Raw genomic sequence first — 25,964 nt, forward strand, 5'->3', positions numbered from 1 at the left:
ATAGTAAATGACTTGCTCTTTTCTACCTGACTCATCGTGTTGCCCTAGTACACAGCCCATAGACGTTTCTTGCACCGAGATGTACATCAGTAAGGGTCATCCTGGCGTAGGAGGAACCAAAACTGGTGGATTGAGTAGATATTTCTTTATCTTGTCGAAGGCTTCTTTACAGTCTTCGTTCCATGCTTTCGGCATATCTTTTCTGAGTAGCTTAAATACTGGTTCACAGATAGGCGTGAGTTGTGCGATGAATCTGCTGATGTATTGTATTCTACCCAGAAATGCTCGGACATACTTTTCTGATACCGGTGCTTTCATTTCAAGAATGTACTTGGTCTTTGCTGGATCTATCTCAATGCCTCTTCTACTGACAATGAAGCCCAATAACTTGCCTGATGTTGCCCCGAATACACACTTTGCTGGGTTGAGCCTTAAGCTGTATTTCCTTAGCCTGTCGAACAACTTTTTCAGATTTACCAGATGGTCTTCTTCTATACCAGATTTAGCGATCATATCATCTACGTAAACTTCCATTTCTTTATGGATCATGTTGTGGAACAAAGCTGTCATTGCGCGCTGATAAGTTGCCCTTGCATTTTTAAGCCCGAATGGCATAACTTTGTAATGAAACGTGCCCCAGGGTGTAATGAATGCTGTTTTCTCTTGGTTTTCTTCTGCCATTTTTATCTGATTGTACCCGGTTATATATTTATTATAAGTAAATGAAATTTATTTATTTTTTAATTCTAGAATCATACTGGAGGATTTTTATGGGCTGATAAAGCTGAATCTGTTGACTAAGTTGATGTAAAAATAAACTTGTGAAGAAAAATGGACAACAAAAGACCATGAAGGATTTATTTTTTTTATGCATCAATAAGATGCAATATATTGCAGTTTATTACAATTTTAATTTTAATAGCTATGTTAGTTATGATATTATTTCTTAAATGGGGGCGGTTCAAGGGCTATATGTAAAAACATATGTAAAAACAATGGTTTTTCAAAATACGGGTTAGAGGTTTTGGGTTGAGCTGATTTTTTATGAGGATGGTCACTATGATGAGATGATCATCCTCACCAAAAATTAGCTTAATCAGAAACTTCTAAATCCATCAAAAGTGATTTACAAATTACTGATAAAAATTAACAAAAAATCGACGGTCCACATTCTAAATCACTTTTAATGGGGTTAGAAGTTTTAGATTGGACTAATTTTTTTTTTCCAGATGATATTCCCATCATAGAGATCATCCTCACAAAAAATCAGCTCAATCCAAAACTTCTAACCTATATTTTGGAATTTTATTAATGTTACATTGTTTTTACATATGCTTTTTTATATGTCCTTTGATCCTAACCCTTTTTAAATAGATATATGTAAATTGCATATACGAGATTTGTTTAAGTATGTATATATATATATCAGGATTTGGTATGTTTGAGACATCTTTTATATATATGATAATTCAACAGGTGATAGGTTAAACCATCAAATTTTTAAGGGAGGTGATGTCAAATTTTTTTATTATTAATTTTGAGTATAATGAATTTAAACACATTATATTAATATTTAATATTTAAAATATTATATTATATTACATTAATATTTATAGTTAAAATGTCAAAAATAGTATAGTTTGAAGGTATATTATGATACTAAAAAATAAAAAATAGTAACTAGTATAATATAAGGGTATTTTGATCTTTTTTCTATAAGTCATGAGAAATCAGTATGGTTTCTAAATAGACTTCCAGCACAAAAGTACTTCAACCAGTATTTCAAAGAGTTGATTGTCAAACGCCTTTTCTGCACAGAATTACTTTTCCAACTCCTTCAAAGAGTACTCCAGCTCCTGTTATTTGGAACAGTAGTTCTGCTCCTGGTATCCAAATAGGCCCTAAATATTTGAGTTTAAAACGAGTCATTTCTTTTTAAATTTATTACTTGTAAAAGAAATACTTTTTAATATTTAAAAATAAAAGTCATTAAATTATCATTTTAGTGGAACAAATTATTATTAAGTTGATACTTTACAAATAATATGTTATTTTGTAAAAGAAATTTGTTATTATAATGATTTTGAAATAATTTTTTTCATTTGATTATTAAGAATCAGAACCGACGGATACCCGTGATTTTTGATGGTTTCGATTACAATTCCACTTATTTTAAAAATTGGAATCGAAACTGATAAAATATAAAGGTTCCAACTCCCTAATTACAAACCGACTCGATATTTCTGATCTACCATGGAAATCTCTCTTGGAATATTCCAAAATACGTTCCAACTCCCACTCACCCGATCCGATTCTGTAAGCTGTACTTCTCGGAATAGCACAATAGCCTACTCCTCAGATCACAACCGTACAACAAATACAACTCTTGAAGATCATCTACAAGGCCACTGTAGACACCCGCGCACGTTAGAGCAAAGGCATGTTAGGCATCGCATCGTTCACATTCTCCCGCCTCACCATTTTATTTCCATAATAAATAAGAAAAACGAAATTTGAGCATCTTATTCTGTTGGCGGGACAAGTTGTTTTTCATTTCCAGGAGCTGTTACAAAAAGAAAAGCGGTATTGTCATAGTGGAGTTAACGTTAAAACTAGATTTGCAGAGAAAAAAACAGAAGAAGAAGCAGTTTTCAGCCATGAAAGACGAAGAAGAAGGTATTGATGTTGTTCCAGCTTCTCATCCTCTTCTTCCTTCTTCTGAAGATGAAGATCGTTGTCTTCGAAATGACGGGAGGGGATGGCAGTGTAAGAACTCTAGGTTTGAAGACAACCCTTATTGCCAAAAACATTACTTGCAACACCTTGATAAATCTAGGGTTTCTGAGAGTTCTAGACGTAAGGGTCGTAAAAAGAAGGTGAAGGCGAAATCGAAGGAAGTTGGGAAGGAAAATCAGAGGTCTCGACTGCACAAGAGAAGTAGAGAGGAGGAGGAGGAAAGCGGTGGTTCAGATTACGAGGAGGAGATGCGTGCGTCGCGACAGAAGAAGAAGAAGAAGACGAAGCGTCAGGAGGGCTCGGATGAGAAGGTTGGAACTGTTTCGGAGAAGAAATCAAAGGCGCTGATGGTGAAATCCGAGGATTTTGAGGAATCTGAGTTTGCGGAGGAGATAAAAAGTGATTTTGTGGACAATAACAAGTTGGGTTCTTCTTCTTCGTCTATTGTGGCTAGGGTTTCAAGTGGTAAGAAACAGCCGGGTTCATCGAACAAGGGAAAGAAGAGGAATGCTAATGTAAGTGGATTCTTAGTCTATCAGGTTATTGGATCTTTTTTAGGGTTTTGGTCTGTTTCTTTTCAGTTCAGAAGGAGCATGCAATTGATTTAATGGGTACTGTGGATGAATCAGGGAATCGTCGAGGAATCTTTAATGTGCCATCAATGTCAGAGGAACGATAGAGGAAAGGTTGTTTTGTGCAAGAAATGTAAAAGGAAACGATATTGTGTGCCTTGCATACAAAAATGGTGAAATTTCTTCTATTATTATTATTATTTTTCTTCTTATTGCTTTCTTATTCTCTCTGGATGGTCTTGCATTGTCATTGTCTAGAATCTGAAAAAAAATGGTATTTTTTTTTCTTCCCATTATTGTTCTTTAATATTCCATGGATGCCAAAGATTATGTTATTTGGAATTAATTTCTATCTTTTTTATTTGATAGTTAAAGGGTTAGTGGTTTGAATGGTGAAATTGGATTCAAGGGGATTTGAACCTCGGAGGTGTGAAACACCTTTCCACACTTCTTACCAACTTAGCTTAGCTGGCATTTCGGAATTAAGTTCTATATATTTGACGTAATTAATATGGATGGATGACTTCTTGTCAAGCTAATCTTCAGAAGCAAGGTCTAAAATGCTGTATTGATTGAATGTTTCGGTTAACAGAAAAAACGATATGGTATCAGCCAATACATTTGATACAAACCGATACATTCAATCTTCCGGGGTCTATATTTCGTTTCGATCTTGGTCAATACCGATACTTATTGGCCGATACATTCCGATATTCTAAATTATGTTTAGAAGGTATGAGCTATTGGATGCTAATCTTGTTTTTCCCATATTTGAGTGTTACACACTCTGTGCTGTTTTGTCAATCTTGTCACCATTACCATTTACGGTTGACCTCAGGAGGAATCTTTCAATAGCACGAGATGACTGAACTAGGAATTTTATTAATGTACCTTTTAAGGTTTCTCTCTGGTATTCATAATTATTGTAATATATTTCTTTGTACTGAATGATTCAAATCAATGGATCTAGAATATCATACTACTTCAATATCAGCTCACCATTTCTCTTTGTTCATGCGTACTTATTATCTTGTCTTTTGAAGCGTGGTGACCAATTTATTAATGATTGACTTGCACAAACAATGCTACTCTCTCTCTCCCCAAGTGAAAGCCTTAGTTGGCAAAACTTGGTGCCAGTGGTGCACTCTATATCGTTGTATGCAGGACTGGAATTTATCAAGGACAGCTATTGTCTCTTCACTGCAAGCTTATTATTGGGTCTCTGAGGACATCTAATTTGTAAGCACAGAATCCAACGGCCAGGATTTATCCTTGGGAGAAGTTTTCCCCATATACGTATTATTGGGATTGCATGTAGTCAATTGTTTAGTGATCTCTCTCTACAAGTTGATTGGCTGAATAATTTAAACACCCCATTAGTTTTCTAAACGAAACTCGATTTGTAGCACAGCGGGTAGAAGTTATTCCTGTATGTATCCTTTTAGGTTCTTAGCAGGACTTAAAGATGCTGATTCTTCTAATAAGGAGAAAATGATTCACACTAATCGTTTTGTCTCTAGTGATTAGAAAATCTGGAGGACAGCTATTAGTCCCTAAGTGTTCCTACTAGTTGTTGGTCTGTAGTGATTAAAGAAGATTAGAAGGAAAACATGGCTGCTGGATCTCCAAAATTTCTGTTTTAGCTTTTTCAGGTTGTTGGATATCTCAGGAATTAGAGGGAAGGAAGGTGACACTGGTGCTTGCAGAACTTTTTTACGGGCTTATAGTTGTTATGCTTGATGATGTTGACCTGGTTTAGTGGAGGCAAATACCACTAAGCTGCAGTTAGTCGTTATCGGTGGTTAGGGAACTGATATACGAGGCAGACACGGATTCTATGAAGACAACGTCCAAGCGCCTGATGGAGTTCATTCTTATTTGATTTATTAAAAAAAATAAAAAAAAATGAAGGAAAAATTACCAAAAGAGGGTTAAATTTTATTGTTATTATTAATTACAAAATACTTCTATTTTTTCAAAAATTACTACAAATGATTTTAAATGCTGGACTGTCCAGTGTTTTAATAACTTGATGGACAGTCTAACGACTTGAAGTTTTGCTAAAGATAATGGGCAATTCAACTCACTGGTAGGGCAATTCAAAAGATAGTGGCAAGCCGAGCTTCCGATCTTTGATAAGCTCCTCAGGAAGGGTAATCCTACGAAGCAATGAATTCCTTGGGGCCACCCTCCATGGTCTAGTTGACCCCCACCCAACGAGTTGAACGTAGGACTTTCCGAGGGGGCAGTTCTTGTGACCGTGAGATTAGTCTCACCTGAAGGGTGGGGATACCCACGATTGGCAGAATAAAAAAAAAAAAACTCACTGGACTGTCCAGTGTTTTAGTAACTTGCTGGACAGTCAACCATTTTAACCTATAAATGGTTTTAAAATGTTGGATAGTTCAGTGAGTAACTTAAACATTGGACAGTCCAGCAAGTTAAGTCATTTTTTTAAAATGATTGACGTAAATATTGAAATTTTTTTTTTGGGGGGGGGGGTAATTTCCGTAAAATAAAGAAAGAGTTTGCATTTATCTTGATTTCAATGTTGTTCCTAATCTCAAGGTGCAAACTACTGCTTTCCAGGCACTCGGGTGCCAGAGCCTAATTGATTTGCTGTTGTTGGTACTTCCAGTCAACTACTGACGGAGTTTGCTCTATTGATGCAAACCACAGTTCACAACCCAATTGGCTGGGAATAAATCAGTCACTTACTATATTATTCTGGACGATCAAGAGAAATTTTGCTAACTATCAGGAATAGGTCTCTTGCTTAGACGGTCTTGGTTATCCTAGTATTTCGAGTTTCATTAGGTTGTGGATTGTACTACACGTTAAAATATTCATTTTGTAGCTGGAAGTTGCCATCTATAATGCTGCTGTCACTGATTTTCTTTTCTTTTTGTTAGCTGTGATTCTCTTTTTCTTATAATAGCCATATTACTATTTAAAACTATATTATGAATTTAATGATGTACTAAATCTATCTTTTATCCGTGGCTGTCTGATGCTTAATTTTTTTCCTTTACATCATGGAATATAGGTATCCTCACATGTCACAGGCTGCAATTGCCAAAGCTTGCCCAGTTTGTCATGGAAATTGCAATTGCAAAGCATGCTTGCGGATAAATGGAACATTTAAGGTTGGTTGGGTAGTACATGGCATTCGCTATTTATTATACATTAACGTTCTTTACCTTATCGATGGCATCTTAGACCTTTTTCATGATTCACTTGTAGGAGCCAGAGATTGCAAAAACAAAGATTAAGGATGGTGAAAAAGTTAAGTACTCTACATACTTGATACATGTGCTTCTTCCATTTCTGAAGCAAATTGATCAAGAACAAATGATGGAAAAGGAGATGGAGGCTAAGATTCAAGGTACTTGCATACCTTTTGGCATCAATCTTCCTTTTTTACTTTGGTGTCCATTGAGTACAAGTTTTTTGTCCTGGGTCTCATAGAACGGAACATCAATGACAAACAAAAGGTTATCTGGTGAACGGTGATTTATTTTTTGAGAATCCATGATTCAAAGTATAGTACTGTCATGTGCGGCCTTGGTCAAGACATCGTGTTCTAGTTATATACCAAGACCCAAGTCAACACAAAGGATGTACTTTTCATACCAAAGCCCTATTTGGAATACTAAAACTAGTTTGGAACCTTGTTATAGAAGTATACTTTATGACAAGAAAGATAGATATTTTTAGCATAATTAAAAATACTTTTAGCCGGGGATCATGTGTATTGTGTAAGATTGTTGTCGAGGTATTATGCTTATCTTGTGTTTTAGGTAGGTCTTCTAAACTCTAAACAAGTATACATCTATTGATTAGTGGTAGGTTGAGACGACCTGCCTAACCACAAAGTAAAGCAACTTAATCTTGCCTAAAACCACATATGTAAGGTCCCATTTGAACACAAAATTCTCAAAAAAAAAAAAAAAACCCCGCATCTTTGAGCTCATAAAACAACTTACATAAAAACCACCGTAAAATACTTAGGGTTGTCTCTTGAAAAGATTGCTCATTCCCTTCAAAGGTTTCTTTTCCGTTCCTACCAGGTCCCCCAGCAAATGGAAATGGTGTTAGGGCCCACAAGATTCTTTTTCTATGCTTAATGGCCATGATATGCTAACTTTGGAAAAGTGACATACTGGACTTGGAAAGACCCAATGAGTATGGAACGACGAGAGGAGTGGGACTACTTCTCTCTAACAAAAGAACACTGAATCAACAAATGACCTATTGATTAACAAAGGATACCACAATTGGGATAGAGAAAATCTTGATTGATCAAGTGATCATAAGTGGGGATTTCATCTGAAGTGCCTAGTCATTTGAAAAATTGAGATATTTGATTGAAAATGGAGGTGACTAAGAACTCCATGGATGAGGCAAACACTAAGGAGTAGAATAATTTAATGGAGAAAGTCCTCTACCTTGCATGTCCATTCTCTTCGGTCATCTTCTGTCATCATAATAGGATCGTGGGATAGCTGTTGATAACATTGGCTCATTCTTAAACTGCTTCATCATTAAAAGCTTTATTGGAGCCATAATCCCATGACAACTCACTCCCATTACTACTCATTAAAGCTTGCATTGGTATTATTTTTCCTGGAAAGAGATAATATATAGAGATGGTGATTGCAGAGATAAGGGTAAAACATCATACCATTGATTTTCTCGGAACCTAACCCTTTTGCTTTTGATCTTTGACCTTTGTCGTCCCTTAATGCGATCCTTTGGAATTCTAACAATACTTTCCAAATGCTACAACCAGAAGATGACTTTTCACACTTCACTTTGACACCCAAATACCCTCTCACTATAATTTATATAAAAGAACATTAAAAATGGGTTAATCTTATTGTCATGCATCAATTTCAGTTTTTCCCCATTTTTTCATTCCATCTTGATTGGAAAATATTTTTTATCATCTTACCATGAAGACAATGCAAGTAAATATTTTGAACCATGAGATAAAGTTTCATATATTAATAGTTGTTCTGATTGTCCAGTAAAATCAATTTTTTGGTTATAGTTGTTCCAATTGCTGCCCTGGCATTTGGGCTGTTGAGATGAATATGCCCACAAGACATGCATATAAGATGCACGATCTAAAGTGCTACACCTCATTCTCATTGTTTAATTATTTTCTATTTTGATGTAACGTTTACAGGATTATCAGTACCAGAGATAGAGGTACAACCAGATGTTTGTTTTGGTGATGAGCGTCTGTTCTGGTAAGTTCTTTTTCCTTAGAAATTCCATATTAAATGGCCATTGGACCTTTAATTTGTTGATAACTGATGTTACCACATGGGTCTTGGGCAGCGACAACTGCAATACTTCTATCGTTGACTTTCACAGAAGCTGTCCAAAGTGTTCATACGATCTCTGCCTTGCTTGTTGTCGGGAGATTCGTGATGGTTGCCTACAGGGAGGTGGAGAAGAAGTAACTGTGAAATATCTAGACAGTGGGAAAGCTTATCTGCATGACAAAGATACTACTCCCAGGTCTAAACATGCTTTGGGATCACATGGTAAGATGATCTCTAAGAATCATATCAAGCCATCTGAGTGGAAAGTGAAAGAAAATGGCTGTATCCCTTGTCCTCCAAAGGAAAAGCGTGGTTGTGGTCGTGGCATTCTTGAGCTGAAGTGTATGTTTCCGGAAGATTGGGTTTCAAAGCTGGAGAAGAAAGCTGAGGTGATAGCCCAAAAACACAAACTTCTTGCTGTTCCTGGAACTTCTACACAGTGGTGCACCTGTTTCAACTCACTTGGCGAGATTGACTTTGGTTGCAAGAAGTTACGCAAAGCCGCGTGTCGAGAAGATTCTAATGACAACTATCTGTACTGTCCAACAGCTAAGGATATGCAGCAAAAGGACTTGGAGCATTTTCAGAAGCATTGGATCAATGGTGAGCCAGTGATTGTTCGCAATGTGCTTGAATTTACATCTGGCTTAAGCTGGGAGCCGATGGTTATGTGGCGTGCATTACGTGAGAAGACAAACTCTAGGGTCTCAAAGGGTTCCTCACATTTGGCAGTGACGGCGATTGATTGCCTTGATTGGTGTGAGGTTAGTTCCATTGTGACACCTCTTGGTTCTTTTATATCGAAACAAATCTTTCTATGTTTGCTGGTTGCTATTATTTAGGCCCTTAGAAAGCCTTCAAGTAGCCTGATCTGTTCACAGTTTGCTGCCACGTGGTGCACATCCATTGGGGGGGGGTATTTTTTGGGCCGAAATCAACTATATACATTTTTTTTCTTTTGGGTAGACAGGGTAAGCAAAAGGTTAGTGTTTTGATGAACAGGAAGAAAGAACCCAGTATATGAGAGGCTGCAGAAAGGATGAGATTTGTAAGAGAGATCCCCACTAAACCATACAATGGGCAAAAGAAAACAATGACTCAGAAATAATTACGTACGATATAAATTTGCCCCGATCTAAAAGAAAAATTTCCAAATCTTTTATCACTAAATTCGGGAAGAGATGATGTCCAATCATAGGAGAAAATTTGATTCGTTATGACTTTTTCTAATGATTTCAATTCATCTTAACAAATTCTTCAATTGTGTTTCTTTTTTAAAACTCCCAGCAAACTGTGAAGAGAAGAATTCTTCAAATAGTTTTTCCCAGGTGAGATATGGCTGGTACCAAACCACCTCATGTGGTTACCATAGATTTCCTTTTTATTTTTATCTTTTTAAGTTCATTTAATTACTGATACATGCCAACCCCAAATCTTTGGGATAAGCTTTCACGTTGATGACTTGCACGCATTTATAGAACGTCACATTTATGAAATTTAGAATGCTTGAAGCCCTATCTTTACATTACAATGACTTGGGGAGTTATCCAAAGTGTTCTCCACTTTTTCTTAGCTTTGCTGAATTAGGCTGCGTTCACACCCAGTTGTGACACAGCATGCTATACTTCTGCAATCAACATGAATTGTTTAGCAAACTGATGTCTACATCGCCTATCCTAAGAATCAATCTCTTGAAATTGACAATATGAAGGGCCTACTTAATAATTATTGAAACTTAGGAAAACTAATGGTGTTGGCTTAGGTCCTTTTTCAGGACTTAGCCATTGTTTTCATTTAGATACTTAATGAAGGATGAAAATTACATGGCTGACTATTTAGGGTCGTCTATTTGGTTTTCTAATGTTTTTAACTTCTTAAGGAAAGGTTGCATGATATAATTTTGATATGCATTTTTCTTAGTTCTTAAAATTAAAATTATGTGGAGTAAGTATTACTTTCTAGTGCTCTAAGCTTGTATTTTTGATGGTATCGTCTCAGTTTTTTTGGGGGGGGGGGGCATTAGAGGAATGTCTACGATTTGTGTCTGTCTGTCTCTGTATAGCGGTTTATTTTGTTATGTAAATGCCATGACGGTCTTGGTCTTTCCCCTGACCGAGACAACGTGTTGACACGAGATTTTAAACCATGGTTGCAAGGTCTGTCCAGAATTTCGATAGGTGATTATATGCTTGTCACTTTTACATTTAACTTTTCTTTTTCTTGATAGGTCGTTACAAGGTAGTCACTTTTACATTTAACGTTCATCAGTGTCCCAGTCTGATGGATCATGTGATACACTATTATTAAACTTTTTTACAAAATGCAGGTTGAGATAAATATTCACCAATTTTTCAAAGGGTATTCAGAAGGTCGAATGCATGACAACTTGTGGCCTGAGATGCTCAAACTAAAAGATTGGCCTCCTGCTAATTTCTTTGAGGAGCGCCTGCCACGTCATAATGCGGAGTTCATTAGTGCCTTGCCATTTCAGGAGTACACAAATCCCAAGTGTGGATTTCTTAATGTTGCTGTAAAGTTGCCGCCGGAAACTCTGAAGCCAGACCTGGGGCCAAAGACATACATTGCTTATGGAACTGCTGAAGAGCTAGGCCGCGGAGACTCTGTAACCAAGCTTCATTGTGACATGTCTGACGCAGTAAGCTTAGTTTCTTATGGTTTATGACAGCTTACATGCATCATGCATTAAATGCCTTTCACTTGTAGAGAACACGCTTCAAGTTGGGATGAAATGAAGAAACTTTCTTGCCCATTTCTTTATTTGTTTGCAGTTGGGTATTTTGGTTGATGCCCTGCTAGGTGGCCTTTCATATAGATCTCTTAAGATGAATGGACCTAGTGAGGTCTTAATCTGCTGATCCATCTTGTTCTTCTTTCGTGTCTTCTCTTCTATTTAACTCTCTCTCTCTCTCGTGGTGGCGGTGGGGGTGAGTGGGTGGGGGATTATGAAACACCCAATCCCCTTGTATGTGTGTGTGTGGCATTTGTATGGTCGAGGTAGGAAGGACTGGTTCAAGTGTTCCTTTCTCATGGGGCAAGTATTCTTGGTCACATTATGGACTTGGCATTGACATGTATGTTGGTGTAGGAAGGACAGGTTCTAGCATTTTATTTTGTTGGATCGTCGGCAGTCCCGATTCCCTTGCATGTGTAAGATAAAGGTGGGAACGAAAGGTTCTGGCATTTTTTTCTCATGGGGCTGCAAGTATTCTTGGTCACACTATGGACTTGGCATCAGCATGTATGCTGTTTAGGACATAAATAAACGGTCTGTTGTGGGGTTTTTTTTGCAGACTTTGGCAGGTACAATGTATTGTAGTGTAGAAACTATATATTTATCGTACTTGAAATAATGATACAACAATTAAAGAAATCATGAAAGTGGAGTATCTAAAATAAGAAAAATAATGGGTTAGATGATGTTTTGGCATTAAATTTGCATTTGTTTATATTTTGACCTTCTCTATTTAATTTTTAGCTCACTGTCCAATAAATGGAATTGCTTTATTTTTTAGTTGCCTTTTGGGGTTATCTTTCCTTCTGTTAATTTTTTATTCTATAGAATGTGGTGAACTTGAGTCAACTAGGTTGGTAGAATTGGGTACCTCGATTTTATGCATTGGTCCACCAAGTTAACAATCTCGGCTATTTAGTTACTGGGCCATCTCTTTGATGGGTTATTGCCTAATCACACCAAAAGTCAGTACTGTACCCTTTTCTTTTCATTTCTTTTTTTTTTTCCTTCCCTTTTAGGGTGGGGTGTTTTATTTATTTATTTATTTTTGGTGTGTTTTTGCTGGGCTGGCTGATATTTCAATTTTTAATAGTTTACATCATTTGGGGCATCTATAGGCTGAAAACCCAATAAAAATTGACGCTACATGCTATACTCTATACTGTAAAAATCATGATACACTTAGATATGCATCGATTCCTTGAATTGTATTTGGTCATAAATAATCTTGAAACATGACGTTTAAAGCAATTGAACCACCTCTACAACCATATATTCAGAAAAGAATCACATTTCTATTCTCCACCTCTACTATGTTCTATGCTTAGATAAGACAAAGATATGGCGTTTAGTGCAATAATGGTACCTTTTGAACCTTGTTTACTTCTCATTTTTGTGTTAAACAATTAATTTAATTAGTTGTACTGATTCTTTGATGTGTCAATTTTGCCCCCCTTTTGTATGGTGGGTAAGTTGAATAACTGGAAACCATATCTATATATGAAAACCATGAATGGATTCTGTAGTGTTTTATTTTACTATGGTTTATATTAAAGGTTTACATTATTATCATTGAGATAAAAAGATGTAGCCAGAAAAAAATGTTCTCAATTTAATAATATTGCCAATTTGCTTCTCAGGTGAATGTTTTGACACATACTGCAGAAGTGTTTCTTTCCCCAGAGCAGCTCACTAAGATAGAAAAGCTGAAAAAGGGGCACAGATCCCAGGACCAAAGAGAACTTTTTGGTACTGTTCAGGAGTCCAACAAGGTTGAGGAAAAGCACCTGTCCCCATTCACAGGGAAAGGGATCAAAGAAGCAGTTACTCAGGAGAAGTCGCCCCAATGTGAAGCTTTCACATTAGAAAATAGTGGGTCTGGTGCCAGTCTTGCAAGTTATAGACAGCCCAAAGAGTACATTGATGAACAGAATGGTGCCACTGCCTCTGATATTGAACTCCTAGCAAATGAGTCGAACGTTTCCTCTCAGGACCTGAAGGGTGCAGACAATGTTGTGAAAGATGCTGGGCCCTCCACCAAAATTGTAACTAATGAATTTGATGATTTAAATGACCGAAAAGAGAGAGAACATGAGTTCTCTAGCCTGGATGGCCAGATGTTTGACCAGGGAGAAGAAGTGGGAGAGAAAAGCCTGAGCGTATTGCAAGTGGTTGGTGGCGTCTCTCATATGGCTACTTCAATTGATGAACTCCACAGTAGTGTTCCAGATGTGAACGGAGAAGACTCGGGTGGATTTGATGTTTGTACTAAAGTAATGTGCACGTTGGAGTTCAGGAGGATGGCAATTCTTGTGTTGTGGCTATCAAAGCGGAAATGGATAAACTTCCTGGAATTGAAGAAGAGGACGGGGTTGGATCTCATGATAACCCTAAAGTTGATCCTAGACATAATGGTAACATTGTAGATGATGGAGTTAATGAGGAAGGCAGTTGTTATGCTGTGAATATCAAAGCTGACAAACTTTCTGGAGTTGAAGAAAAAGATATAAGATCTAATGGTGACATGCTAGATGTTAGAATTCTGGTTCAAGGCAGTACTCATGTTGTGGACATCAAAGCTGGAGCAGATGGACATGTTGGAAAAGGAATGGAAGAAGTCATTGATGGATTTAGTGTTGGGCCTAAAAGTACGATGTTTGATATTGGAGTTCAGCAGGGAGGCTGTTCTCATATTGTGGATGTCAAAGCGGAAGTAGATGAAGAACTCTCTGGAACTGAAGACAAGGAAAAACTGGACATGACTGGAGATTATCCTCATGGTGTGGATAACAGGGCCGAAATTGATGAAGAACATGATGGAATTGAAGAAAGGGAAAAGGACACAGGTGGATTTGATGTCAGGCCAAAAGGTTGCATGCCAGATGTTGGATTTCAGCTGGAGAACAGTTCTCATATTGCAGATATTAAAGCTGAAAACGATGAACTTGCTAGACTTGAAGAGAAGGACAATGACATGGGTGGATTTGATATTAAACTTAATGGTAGCATGCTTGTTGTTGGAGTGCAGGAGGAGAACAGCCCACATGTCTTGAATAACAAAACTGACATAGATGAAGAACTTGCTGGACATGAAAAAGAGGTTAACATGCTAGATATCGTGGTTTGTGAACAAGACCCTGGTGGATTTGATGATAGATCTGACCATACGATAATAGATGTTTGTCTTCAGGAGGAAGGCAGTTCTCATGGTGTGGATATCAAAGTTGAAATGGATGAAGAACACGACGGAATTGAAGAAAAGGAAAAAGACAAAGGTGGAATTGATGTTAGACCTGTTGCGGATATTAAAGTTGAAATGAATGAACTTGCTGGAATTGATGAAAAGGACAAAGACATGGGTGGATTTGATGTTAGGCCTAATGGTAACATGCTTGATGTTGGAGTTCAGGAGGAAAGCGACTCACATGTCATTGATGCCAAAGCTGACTTAGATGAAGGGCTTGCAGGAAATGAAAATGATTTTAAAGAAAACACTTGTTTATCTGGTGGAAATACTGAGTTCAGCGGAGCATTCAATGATACCTTGTTAAATTTGGGGGAGAATTCCGGTCTCTTTCATTCCAAAACTAAACCCGAAGAAGTTTCTAATGTTTTAACTGATGACCTAGGTGCAGAAAATGATTTTTCTGGGTTGCTGCCAGAAGAGAAAGTGGAAGACCCAGGTGTAGCTGAGGAAAATATAAAGCATGTAGAAAATAAACGAGGCGGTGGAGGTCGAAAGAGGAAAAGGAAGAGGGGGAGACCCTCTACAGGTGTGGGAAGCAAGTCATCGAAACCTTCAACCAAAATTACTTGGAGAGACCCTCAGAATGAGAGGGGAGATGGAAACCATGAAGAAAACACCAAGAATGGGAAGCATGAAGAAGGTGATGCCAGCTTGCTTGATAGTGGGGATTTAATAGATGCGTCGCTTATAGTTGACCAGACAAAAGGAGTAGAGGGTTTTTCAGGTTCCCCACCAAATGTGGGAACTGACTATAATGCCATGACAGAAGCTGGTGACCATTTAAATACACCAAAAGCTTCTAAAATTAATGAGGTGAGTGAGAAGATGGCTGGAAATAAAAGAGAAAGAGGGGCAGGCCTTCAGCGTCTGCCAAGTTGGAGAGACCCAAGCCAGCAAAGGGTGGTGCTCTTTGGGATATTTTCCGCAGACAGGATGTTTCTAAGCTTCAGGAATATCTTAAAAAGCACCGTCGGGAATTCAGACATATCCACTGTTCTCCAGTGGAGCAGGTAAAAACATATCCAATTCAAAGCTGCGTGTAGGTCTATGAAAAATATCTTCTTAGTATCCTATATTTTAGTCACTGCAGCCTTTTTGAATCTCTAGTCTGATTATTATTGATGGTAATGACCCTTAAGAAATGGCTATATAGGTTTCCTAGCTCAAAAGTTGATTTCAAATGGTGATCTTAATGTTCAGTAACATATGGTTGTATGTTTACAATCATGTTGTCAAGCTGGTTTTGAAATAGGTGATCTCTGATGTGGGAATTGTGGGACCCATTGTCTCTGGCAGCCAATTTAATCCATTTTAGCCAAACATTCTTATCGTCCAGTTATGGACTGTGAACACTGTTAACAATACTGAGTTATATGATCTTGTACATTATACATGCATTCTTATTATTGGACTGCTGTTAATGGTAGTATTCCCTAAATACAAAATTGCGAAAATTCGCCCTTTGTGACAATTATTTCTTTTGATTAATTTTTTATGTATCTGAAAATCAAAATGTCATCATTTATTATCCAAAATCTTTGTAAAAATAAAGGAATCTCTGTAACTTTAATTTGGTTTGTTGTGTTAAGGAAACAATACACTTTCTTACATTTCTTCCACTTCCCTCATTAATACTATATATTTCTCTGTTGTTTTCAAAGGAAAATTTACTTGAAATTTACCAAAATTATCAGATATGTTGTTATATTTTTATATATTGAATATATTACCACTAACAATTTGAATTTTTGGCTAAAATATGGTACAAAGTGGTCATATAGATATTTAAATTACTTATAAAAATGGATATTTAATTTTGCCACTTACCCTTTCAATAAAATATTTTATACTTGTATTGAAAATGCCCCTTATTCCAAAAAATGACTTAGTAGCGTACCTGAGTAATCATGTATTGGGCATGCCTCTTTCCCTAGTAATAATAATGTCGACATTGATCACCATGCTATTATCCTAAAATTAACAAGAAGATGAAGGGTAATTCTTTTCCCAATTAAGAAAAAGAAAAATCTGGTTTTGGTAACCCATTTCTTTAATACTTAAAAAATGTTCCTAATCATCATCATCATCTTATGTTGTTTTGATTATTAAAGTTATCTATGCTGTTATATCATTAGTTACACGCTTTCTTTATGATACAGGTTGTTCACCCCATTCATGACCAGACTTTCTACTTGACTTCAGAGCATAAAAAGAAGCTTAAGGAGGAATTTGGTTAGTTTGTGAATCATGGGACGCTATTTGGCCTTGATGCAAGTTTCTTTACATCATTACTTATATATTTTGCAGGAATTGAACCATGGACGTTTGTGCAAAAACTTGGAGAGGCGGTCTTTATTCCAGCTGGATGTCCTCACCAAGTTAGAAATCTAAAGGTATGTAGATCCCTGAAAACGGTGTTCCGTTTTGTCCCACTTATATAATGACTTGACCATGCATGTTGAGATCAAATTATTTGGGTCATCAGCAGTGCCTCTCGACACTGATTAAAAAGATCAGTGCCAGAGCATGCATTATTCACTTAGAAAGTGATATGTATAATATGAAGATGAACAATTCATTTAATAGATGTTTGAGGAGTGTAAAGAGTTTGAGAAGACTGAAATAAAAGGTAGAAACTATGGTTTTATGTCTCCATGAGTACTCTCCTGGCGAGAACAACTTATTTATTTGGGCGTTTTGGACAGGTTCGGTCACAAAGGACCATGTAATCATCACTTATTCAATGAATGAATGCCATAACTATTGTCCTTACCTAAAAAACCTTATTTAAGAAGAAGATGAAACATTGATTGGGTTGGGTCTAGTTGCTGAATATGGGTCTTGTGTGTTTGAGAAGGCAAGACAAGGGGCTTTAGCTAGTTCTCGAAAAGTAGCAAAAATACACATGCCCCCCCCCCCCCCACCCACCCACCCACACACACACACACGCCAATAAAAAATAAAAAAAAATAAATCAAGAAAAGAGGCAGAAAAAGAGAAAATGTGGTTAAGGATTAAGAAGATAATGTGATGACTTAAGAGGTTGAGTTGAATTACCAGGGACGCTATACTTATCAAAAAAAAAAAAAAAAAAAATACTAGGAAGCTTGATAAATACAAGAAGAGGTTGATAGAGACAAGAAGAAGCATCACGTGGTCCGTTGGAAAAGGGTTTGTTCTTCAAAGTCCAAAGGGGCCCTAGGGTGCGAAGGTTGAGGATTATAAACCAGGCTCTCTTGGGGAAATGGTTATGGAGGTCTGGCGTGGAATGCGATAATTTGTGGTGGAAGGTGGTCGTTGCCAAGTTTGGGGAAAGTAAATATAGGTGAGAGTGTGGATTGAGAAAGGGTTCTTTTGGGTGTGGGGTGTGGAGAGGGATTCTAAAGGTGGCAGAAGTCTTTTGGCGAAGGACAAGGTTCATGGTGGGGGATCGAAGGAGGGTGAGCTTTTGGGAGGATTCTTGGTATGGGGAGAGTGCTTTAAAGGATCGTTTCCCATGTCTTACGAGCTCTTTGAGGAAAAAAAATAATCTATATCTAGTATGTTGGCGGTCACAAACGGGGTAGGTGGTTGGGACTTTGGGTTCAGATGAAGGTTAATGATTGTTAGGTGGTAGAATTGGCATCCTTGACTGCCCAACAAGCAGGTGTTCCTATTGATGTTGGTACCAGTGATAGGAGGTTGTGGAGGGTGTAAAGATGGGACTTTTTTGGTTACGCCCTTCTATAGATCCTTCCAGGAGGAGTGTAGGTCTGATTTTACGGCAGATGCTATTTGGGGGCCCAATGACCTATCTAAAGTCTCTTTCTTCGTCTGGACAGCCGTTTGGGATAGTATTACGATGATGGACTACTTGATTCAGATGGACTTTTGTACCCTAACATTTGCGTTATGTGTAAGTTGGATGAAGAGTTAGCCATCTCTTGCTGCACTGGTCTTTGGTTTGGGAAATCTGGATGCACTTTTGGGACATTTTTGGGGTTGCAGGATGCATGCCATAGTCGATGAAAGGTGTCTTCGTTTCTTGGTTGAGGTTGGTGTACTCCTTTTTGGTGGGGAAACATATCCTTTAATCTATCACTCCTTTTGCAGTTTGCTGGGGTGTTTGGAAGGAAGGGAATCATTGAATTTTTTAGATGAAGGAGGCCACCTTGGAGAACATTGTTGTGTTGATTAAAAGTTTCATGATTTTTTGGTGTTACGTGTTTGAGGAGTTCAAAGGAAGTCTTGTTTGAGGACTTCATGGGGAGGTGGGTTCAGTGTTTTAAAAGGCTTAAGCCTCAAGGCGAGGCTTATTCACCTTGCCTCATGGCTTAAGCCTTTTCAAAATTATGTGAGGCTTAAGCCTCCATCTTGACTCTAAAAAAATCAAATTGAACCTCCAATTTTTTAATTTTTCTTTTCTTGCTTTGTTTTACTATACCATTCCTCATGTCATTTATTTATTAAAACTTCTTTAAGTTGGGGTGTTTTAATATGTTTTAGACAAACATATTAAGTTTTTTTTTTTTTTAATCTTAAAGCCTATTTTCTCCTTGCACAAAGATTTTTTTTTATTGTGCTTTCAATATTCATTCGAGTTTGGTTCTCTCACTTCTGATGAGTTTCTCATGAAGATTTACATCAAATAAAACCATCAATCAAAACTTCACCTTTTATTTAAGGTATGTGGTTATTATATACATTTTCTTTTTAAATTTTTGAAAAAAATAATTAAATCTCATATTTTTCTCTTGTTTTGTGTTTTGTCCTTCCTCTTATTGATGGTGGATGCTAGATAGAGGAAGTGGTAGACAAGTGGGTAGAGGTGGCGATGATAATTAGACCCCACTTGAAAGCATGGGTTGAAGTTGATGGATCAAATAACGGTTCGAGAAAGTCGTACATTTATGTAGGATGTTTGTATTGTTCTAATGTAGTAAAGATGAATTAAGACATTGAAAGACCAACTTGCTTGCAATAGAAAAATGTTGCTCCATACTCTTGAATCTGAAGATGTTAAAAATGAAAGCTTTTATAATTGAAGGGACAAGAATAATAAGAAGATTAGCTAAAATCATTTTGAAAGTTTGCAAAATAAATGAGCATATTATGGTGCTCCCATGAAAATGTTGCTTCATTATGATATATATTTTTTATTTCTTATGATTTTAAATATATTTTTAGTATTTTTTTATTTTTTTATATAAAATTGTCGAGGCTTATGCCTTATTGCGCCTCGAGGATTATGCCTTGCTTCAAGAACCCAAAATGCCTCAAGTACGCCTTAGGAACTTTAAAACATTGGGTGGTATTGGGTTTGTAGATTGTCTTAAAAAGTTTTGGGTGCTCTTTTTTATCTTATTTTGTTTTTTGGGTACTGTTTGTTGGTCATCTTGATCACTTTTTAATGATATAATTTTGCTTTTACTGATAAAAAAACAAAGTAGGGAAGTTTAAGAAAACATTGACATTACAGAAAAGCGGATCCTATTCGGAATCCACTTATGGTCTGTTTGATTACACATGGAATATGGGTGGGAATTTCATTTTCCTGTGTTATACATTGGTGGTGGGGCTGTCAATGGATCGGGTTTGGATCAGATCAAGGTCAATTTGGTACTGATCCAATAGGAATCGGATTGGATTTGGGACTGATCCAATAAGTATCGGATCAGATCCTTACCTGATCCGGTTTTTATCGGATCTCAATATTATAATCCAGATCCAATCCATTAACAATTGGATTGGGTCAAACCCAATTTTGTATACAAAATCTAAATCAACTTAATCTATCTCAACAAATATGTAATATAATTTATATACTTTGTGACATATTATTAGATCGGTGCAAACCTTCGCAAAGGCAAGTCCTTTTGTTACAGTGTGGAGAATGGAAGCTAAGAGAGAGAAAGACTATGCGACATAGCCTGCTTGCCTGATAGACCCAGAGGGAAATAGAGAGAGATTACAACAATCTTTAAATTAAACCTTAAAAACAAGAAGGGAAAAAAGAAGAAGGGGGAAAACAAATTTATGGAATCGTGGAGAGAGAGGAAAAAAAGCATAATCATTCAATTTGGAAACAACACTTGTGAGAGAGAAGACCTATTCGATGCATTTCAAATGCAAGTAGGAACCATAGGCCAAGACGGTAGATGGAGCAAGAGCACTAGGAAAAAGCGGGGAGGCAACCATACATCGGTGTAAATGAAACAATGTCATATACTATAAGCCCCTAGGGATCTCTACATGCAATTCGCTGACTTTGGGAAGAGCGGATGGAAAGAGGAGGCCTTTACTCTATCTGCTTCTTCCTCTTCCCAGGAATGAACGATTGGATAAACAGTAAATCCAAACGATTTTTATTTATCCCCTTTTAGACTTATTGATGAAGATAAGTAGTTTTGGTGCAATTTTCCTCCATCATTTTTCGATGGACTTTGAATTCAATTGAAAAGGGAATTCAGGCTATTTATCTATCTAGGGCTGTCAATGGATCTGGTTCGGATCAGATCCAGGACCTTATTGGATCAGGTTTTTATTGGAACTCCATATTAAAATCCAAACTCTATCCATTAACAATCGGATTGGGTCTAGATAGGGCCAAACCCAATTTATATACAAAATCTAAATAAGCTTCACATGCTTCAACACATATGTAATATAATTTATATACTTTCTAACATATTATCCAATTGGGACATGTTTGATTCAGATTTGATCCAATAAGATATCAGATCGAAACCTTATTGGAATCCAAAACATCGATCCAGACTTGAAGTTATTGGATCAAAACGGATTGGATTTCGGGTATGATCCGATCCAGGGACAGCCCTATATCTTACAATACCCTCTGTAATATGGAGTCCCACTTAAAGACTCAATCTTGAAAAAAAAGGCACCTTTGACCAAATAACCAAGGTAGCTTTAAAAATTAATAAAGTGTTGTACAAGTTTCCTCCTTCCCCACAAAGATATTCTATTTGTCCCTTCCAAACTCTCCAACTAATTGTAGGTGGTAATAAATTTAGACAAGATTGCCTGTAGTATTAAATCTTCACTGGCCGTTGTTGAAAATGGCCAACATGGAACGTGTAGCAACATGAAGAAATGAGATCAAACCTTTTTAGCCATATGAAAGTGAATTAGGTGGTTGTTTACACTTCTTTCTTTGCTCTTCACAAAAGTCTACAATGATTTTCCTACACAAGCTATGTGATTTTCGAGAGCTAGGATGTTGTCCAGAGCAACATACCACACAAGGAAAATAGATCTTGGGAAAGGATGGACTTTTGGATGATCTAGCAACATGAAATGGTTATTGACCTCATATTGGACCTTGCGCTTTTGGGATGTGGCACCTTGATATGTTCGGGCAAGAGCTAGGATCCAATGAAAAGGTTTTACTCTTGAAAGGATCTGTCAAGCCATGTTGTTTTTCTTTCTTGAATATATATATATATATTTAAATTTGTGGTTTAGAAGGTCTGATTGAATTCTGAACTATAAAGATGGAAAGCAATTATGATTTTCTTATAAGTTCATCTACCAAGTCTACTTCAAAAGTATGCGTAATGGGGTGTTTTATGTTGAATTGTTTTGTCAATTTCTTTCTAGTTTTCGCCACTTTCTTCTCCTAGCATATTCACTTGGGGGTCAAAGTTTCTGTCAAATGTCATTGTTCATGTGGTCTGCGACATTGGATGAGACCTCAATTGCAAATCATCTAGTTTCTAGAGGTTTCATCATTGTCAATCGTTGCTTTTTTATGTCAAGCAATTGCTAAGTATGTGGATCTTATCCTTATTCATTGTTGTCTTGCACAGTCCATTTGGTTCAATTTTTTTCTATCTCATAGGTATTGAGTAGTTGGATCCTAATCGGTAAAAATTCTTTTCCAATCTTTGGACACCTATTCCATCCATATTTTGGGAGATGATTTTGTCAGGTATTGTTCCATTTGTAATTTTCTAGGGCATTTGATAGGAGAGGGACATGAGTGTTCGATGACAAAGAGCTTGAGTAAGGGATGTAATTGATAAGTATTCTGTATTTGTTGTTTTTTCGTGTGTAAGACATGTCAAAATTTTAGGGCGGCTTTCCTTGAAAACTCCATTTTTAGGTGTTTATGATTGCAGGTAGTTGTTTTGATCTCAGGGGTGGGGTTTGCTCTTATTTGCTCAACATATTAGTCTATAAGGGATGGTATTGGTTGAGAAGAAGAGAAGGAGTGAGTTATGTAGTAATAGCTTTCCTTAAGATGATTTAGACCCAATTCATCTTGATGCCAGTCTTTCGTTTTGATAATGCCAAAAAGTATATGAGTAATAGTGTACAAAATTATTTGACGAATAATGGCATTGAACATCAAGCTTCAAGTTCTTACACACCTCAACAAAACGACGTTGTTGAGCTAAAGAACATACACCTCTTGGAAGTTACTCATTCTCTTTTGATTGGTATGAATGTACCTAGACTTTATTAGGGTGAAGTTGTCCTTTGTACTAACTACCTCATCAACATAATGCCTACACCTGTTTTGAATGGATTATACCGTCATAAAATTGTGTTTTTTTGATAACTCTTCTTTTTATCCTCTCTAACAAAAACCTTTGGATCTGTGTGTTTTGTGTGAACACTTGGGCCATCACAGAGCAAATTGGGAAATCAATTAGTGAGATGTATTTTCTTGGGATACTCGATTGTTCAAAAGGATTATAAATGTTATTGTCCTAACACCAAGAAGAGATTTAGTTCCAATGATGTTAACATTCTTTGAAAATGTTCCATATTTCACTTCCACTACATCAGATGTTCGCAATAATCTCTTACCTCTTCCTATCGTAAGTGTTCCTCTTGATGATACTATTCCTTCTCTTGTGAGTCTTCCAGTTGCTAAATCTTTGCAGGTATACATTTGGAGATCAAATAAGGAACAATCTATCAGGAGGAATGATCACACACCAATTGAATCCTAAGGTAATCATTCTTTAACTGAATCTCATGGTAAATCTTCTTTAATTGTTCCTAATTCCTTAGACACTCCTATTTCCATTCGAAAGGAAGAAAATGAAATTTGTACATCCGATTTGCAATTCTTTCTCCTTATTATGCATTTATTTCCTTTCTTGCATATGTCACTATTTCGTCTTTTGTGACTCAAGCCTTGTCTGACTCTAGTTGGAGAGAAGCTATATTTACTGAGTTGGGAGCTGGTGCAATTACCCAAGGGTAAACATGTTGTGGGTGTTCACAATTAAACACAAGTTTGATGGTTTCATTGACAGGTTTAAGGTCCGCCTGGATGGAAAGGGATAGTCTCATTAGGAAGGCATTGATTATCATGAGACACGTGTTCCACTTGTAAAGTTAAATTCTTTTTGTATTCTTCTCTCTAGTGCAGTTGTGAAGTCATGACTTTTGTATCAAATGGATGTTAAAAACGTCTTTCTTCATGAGGAATTGGAGGAGGAAATCTATGTCTCTCCCACTAGGTGTCTATCCTAAAGGGGATAGACATAAAGTTTGCAGTTGCGAGAGGAAATATATAGTATGAAATAGTTTGCTAGGGCTTGGTTTGAGAAGTTTGGCACTGCTATTTCTCATACTCAATTCTGTGTGTCCTCAATTGCAATTTTGGTTGTCTATGTCGTTGACATTGTTTTGATAGGGAATGATCCACATGAAGTGTCAGATAAGGTATTTGCAGAAGACATTAGAAATGAAAGATATTGGTCTTAGATATTTTTGGGGATAGAAGTTGCCTGAACCAAAACGAGGATCCATATATCTCAGAGGAAGTATGTAATTTATTTCTTTACTAAAACAAAAATACTTGGGTGTAAACCAATTACCTCACTTATTGAACACAATAAACAATTGTCTAGAAAATAATCTAAAGTGTTAGGCGACCCAAGTATGTACCAACATCTTGTGAGTTACCTTATGTATCTTTTCATAACAAGACCTGATATATATCATTTCCAGTGAGTGTGTAGTCAATTCATGCACGGGCCTTGTCAGCACCATTTAGATTTTGTTTATAGAATACTACGGTATTTGAAAAATTCTCTTGGTAGAGGGCTACTTTATTTTGACTATGGGCACTTGAATGTGTCTGTTTATTTTGATGTTGATTGGGTAAGATCTTTTGATGATAGAAAGTCTACTACAAGTTATTGCACTTTCTTAGGAGGAAACTTGATTACTTGGAAATGTAAGAAGCAAAATGTGGTAGCTCAATCTTTTATAGAAGCCAAATATAGAGCTATGTCACATAATACTTCTGAAGTTCTATGAACTCTCTCTCCTTAAAGAGATGGGCATTCAGATTGACACCCCTATTCCTGTACATTGTGATAATTAGACAACAATTCACATTGCTAACAATCCTGTTTTCCATTAGCGTAATAAGTGCATTTTGACCGATTGGCACTTTATCTATGAGAAGGTTCAACACAAGATCATAAGTCTGACGTTTGTTCCTACAGGATGTTAGCTAGCTGATATTTTTACTGAAGTGACATAGTGGAAGCATATGAATTAATAAATTCGAAAGGAATTGGAAGATTGTGCTTAATGGAACACTCAAAACTAGTTTGAATAAATAGATTCAAGCTTGGAAAAAGAGGGAAACTGGGAAATAAATTGAAACAAGAGAATTAGCTAAATTCAAAATTTATGGAATGAATTGTTATCTTAAAATTCGTATATGAAGCTCCTTATAACTCAAATTCCTAACCTATCTATAATATAATAGCAACTTTCTAAATCTATTATAACTCAAATTGGATACTTGTAAGCACTTCTAATTATATTCTTAAGAATAAGAACGAAGTCTGACAAAAAAATAGGAACTTGAAAACAAAGTAGAAACTAATAAGGAATTGTACTCACTTATAAAAAAAAAAGAAAAAGGTATTGTACTTCTACAATAACTATGGAATAAAAATCCTATCAGAATTAGAAAATATAAATCTTACTTAACTAGAAAATAGAAACAAATCCTACTAGGATTAGGAAACTACTTAAGATTCACAGTTTGTTCTTCCTACAATTCCTTGCTTCCTTTGTTTGTTAACTCTTTCTCGGAATTTACCATTTGGTCTGCTCTTGTCCTTTCCAAGGTTTCTTTATTTGTTTGGTTAGCTTCCTTAAGGAGGATTCTAACTTTGGATAATTTGATAATTCATGGTTCGATTACTCCAAACTTTTGTCCCCTTTGCATGAGGGATTGGGAGCCTATGAATCACACCTTAATCCTTTGTTATTTTACTAGAGGTATTTGGACAGTCTTTCTCTCCTCGTTTCAAATGGATTGTGTTCTACCTCGAACCTTCTTT

General features: G+C 36.6%; 1 protein-coding gene across 1 annotated transcript in view; it reads left to right on the top strand.

Annotated features, from left to right (window-relative positions):
• The first annotated feature begins 2,489 nt into the window (after positions 1-2,489).
• Positions 2,490-25,964, top strand: part of LOC147401642 (uncharacterized) — a 45,390-nt gene continuing 21,915 nt past the window's right edge. Inside the window, exons 1-12 of the mRNA XM_086444427.1 lie at positions 2,490-3,251; positions 3,366-3,481; positions 6,355-6,454; positions 6,552-6,693; positions 8,500-8,563; positions 8,655-9,405; positions 10,968-11,297; positions 13,034-13,815; positions 13,932-15,378; positions 15,483-15,650; positions 16,800-16,872; positions 16,948-17,033. Of these exons, the coding sequence (XP_086300553.1) occupies positions 2,658-3,251; positions 3,366-3,481; positions 6,355-6,454; positions 6,552-6,693; positions 8,500-8,563; positions 8,655-9,405; positions 10,968-11,297; positions 13,034-13,815; positions 13,932-15,378; positions 15,483-15,650; positions 16,800-16,872; positions 16,948-17,033 (4,653 nt within the window). The 5' untranslated portion in view covers positions 2,490-2,657. The remainder of the gene's footprint in view (positions 3,252-3,365; positions 3,482-6,354; positions 6,455-6,551; positions 6,694-8,499; positions 8,564-8,654; positions 9,406-10,967; positions 11,298-13,033; positions 13,816-13,931; positions 15,379-15,482; positions 15,651-16,799; positions 16,873-16,947; positions 17,034-25,964) is intronic.

This window comes from Akebia trifoliata, chromosome 5 (genome assembly GCF_017979445.1).
Source record: "Akebia trifoliata isolate Shusen 1 chromosome 5, ASM1797944v1, whole genome shotgun sequence".
Taxonomy (NCBI): domain Eukaryota; kingdom Viridiplantae; phylum Streptophyta; class Magnoliopsida; order Ranunculales; family Lardizabalaceae; genus Akebia; species Akebia trifoliata.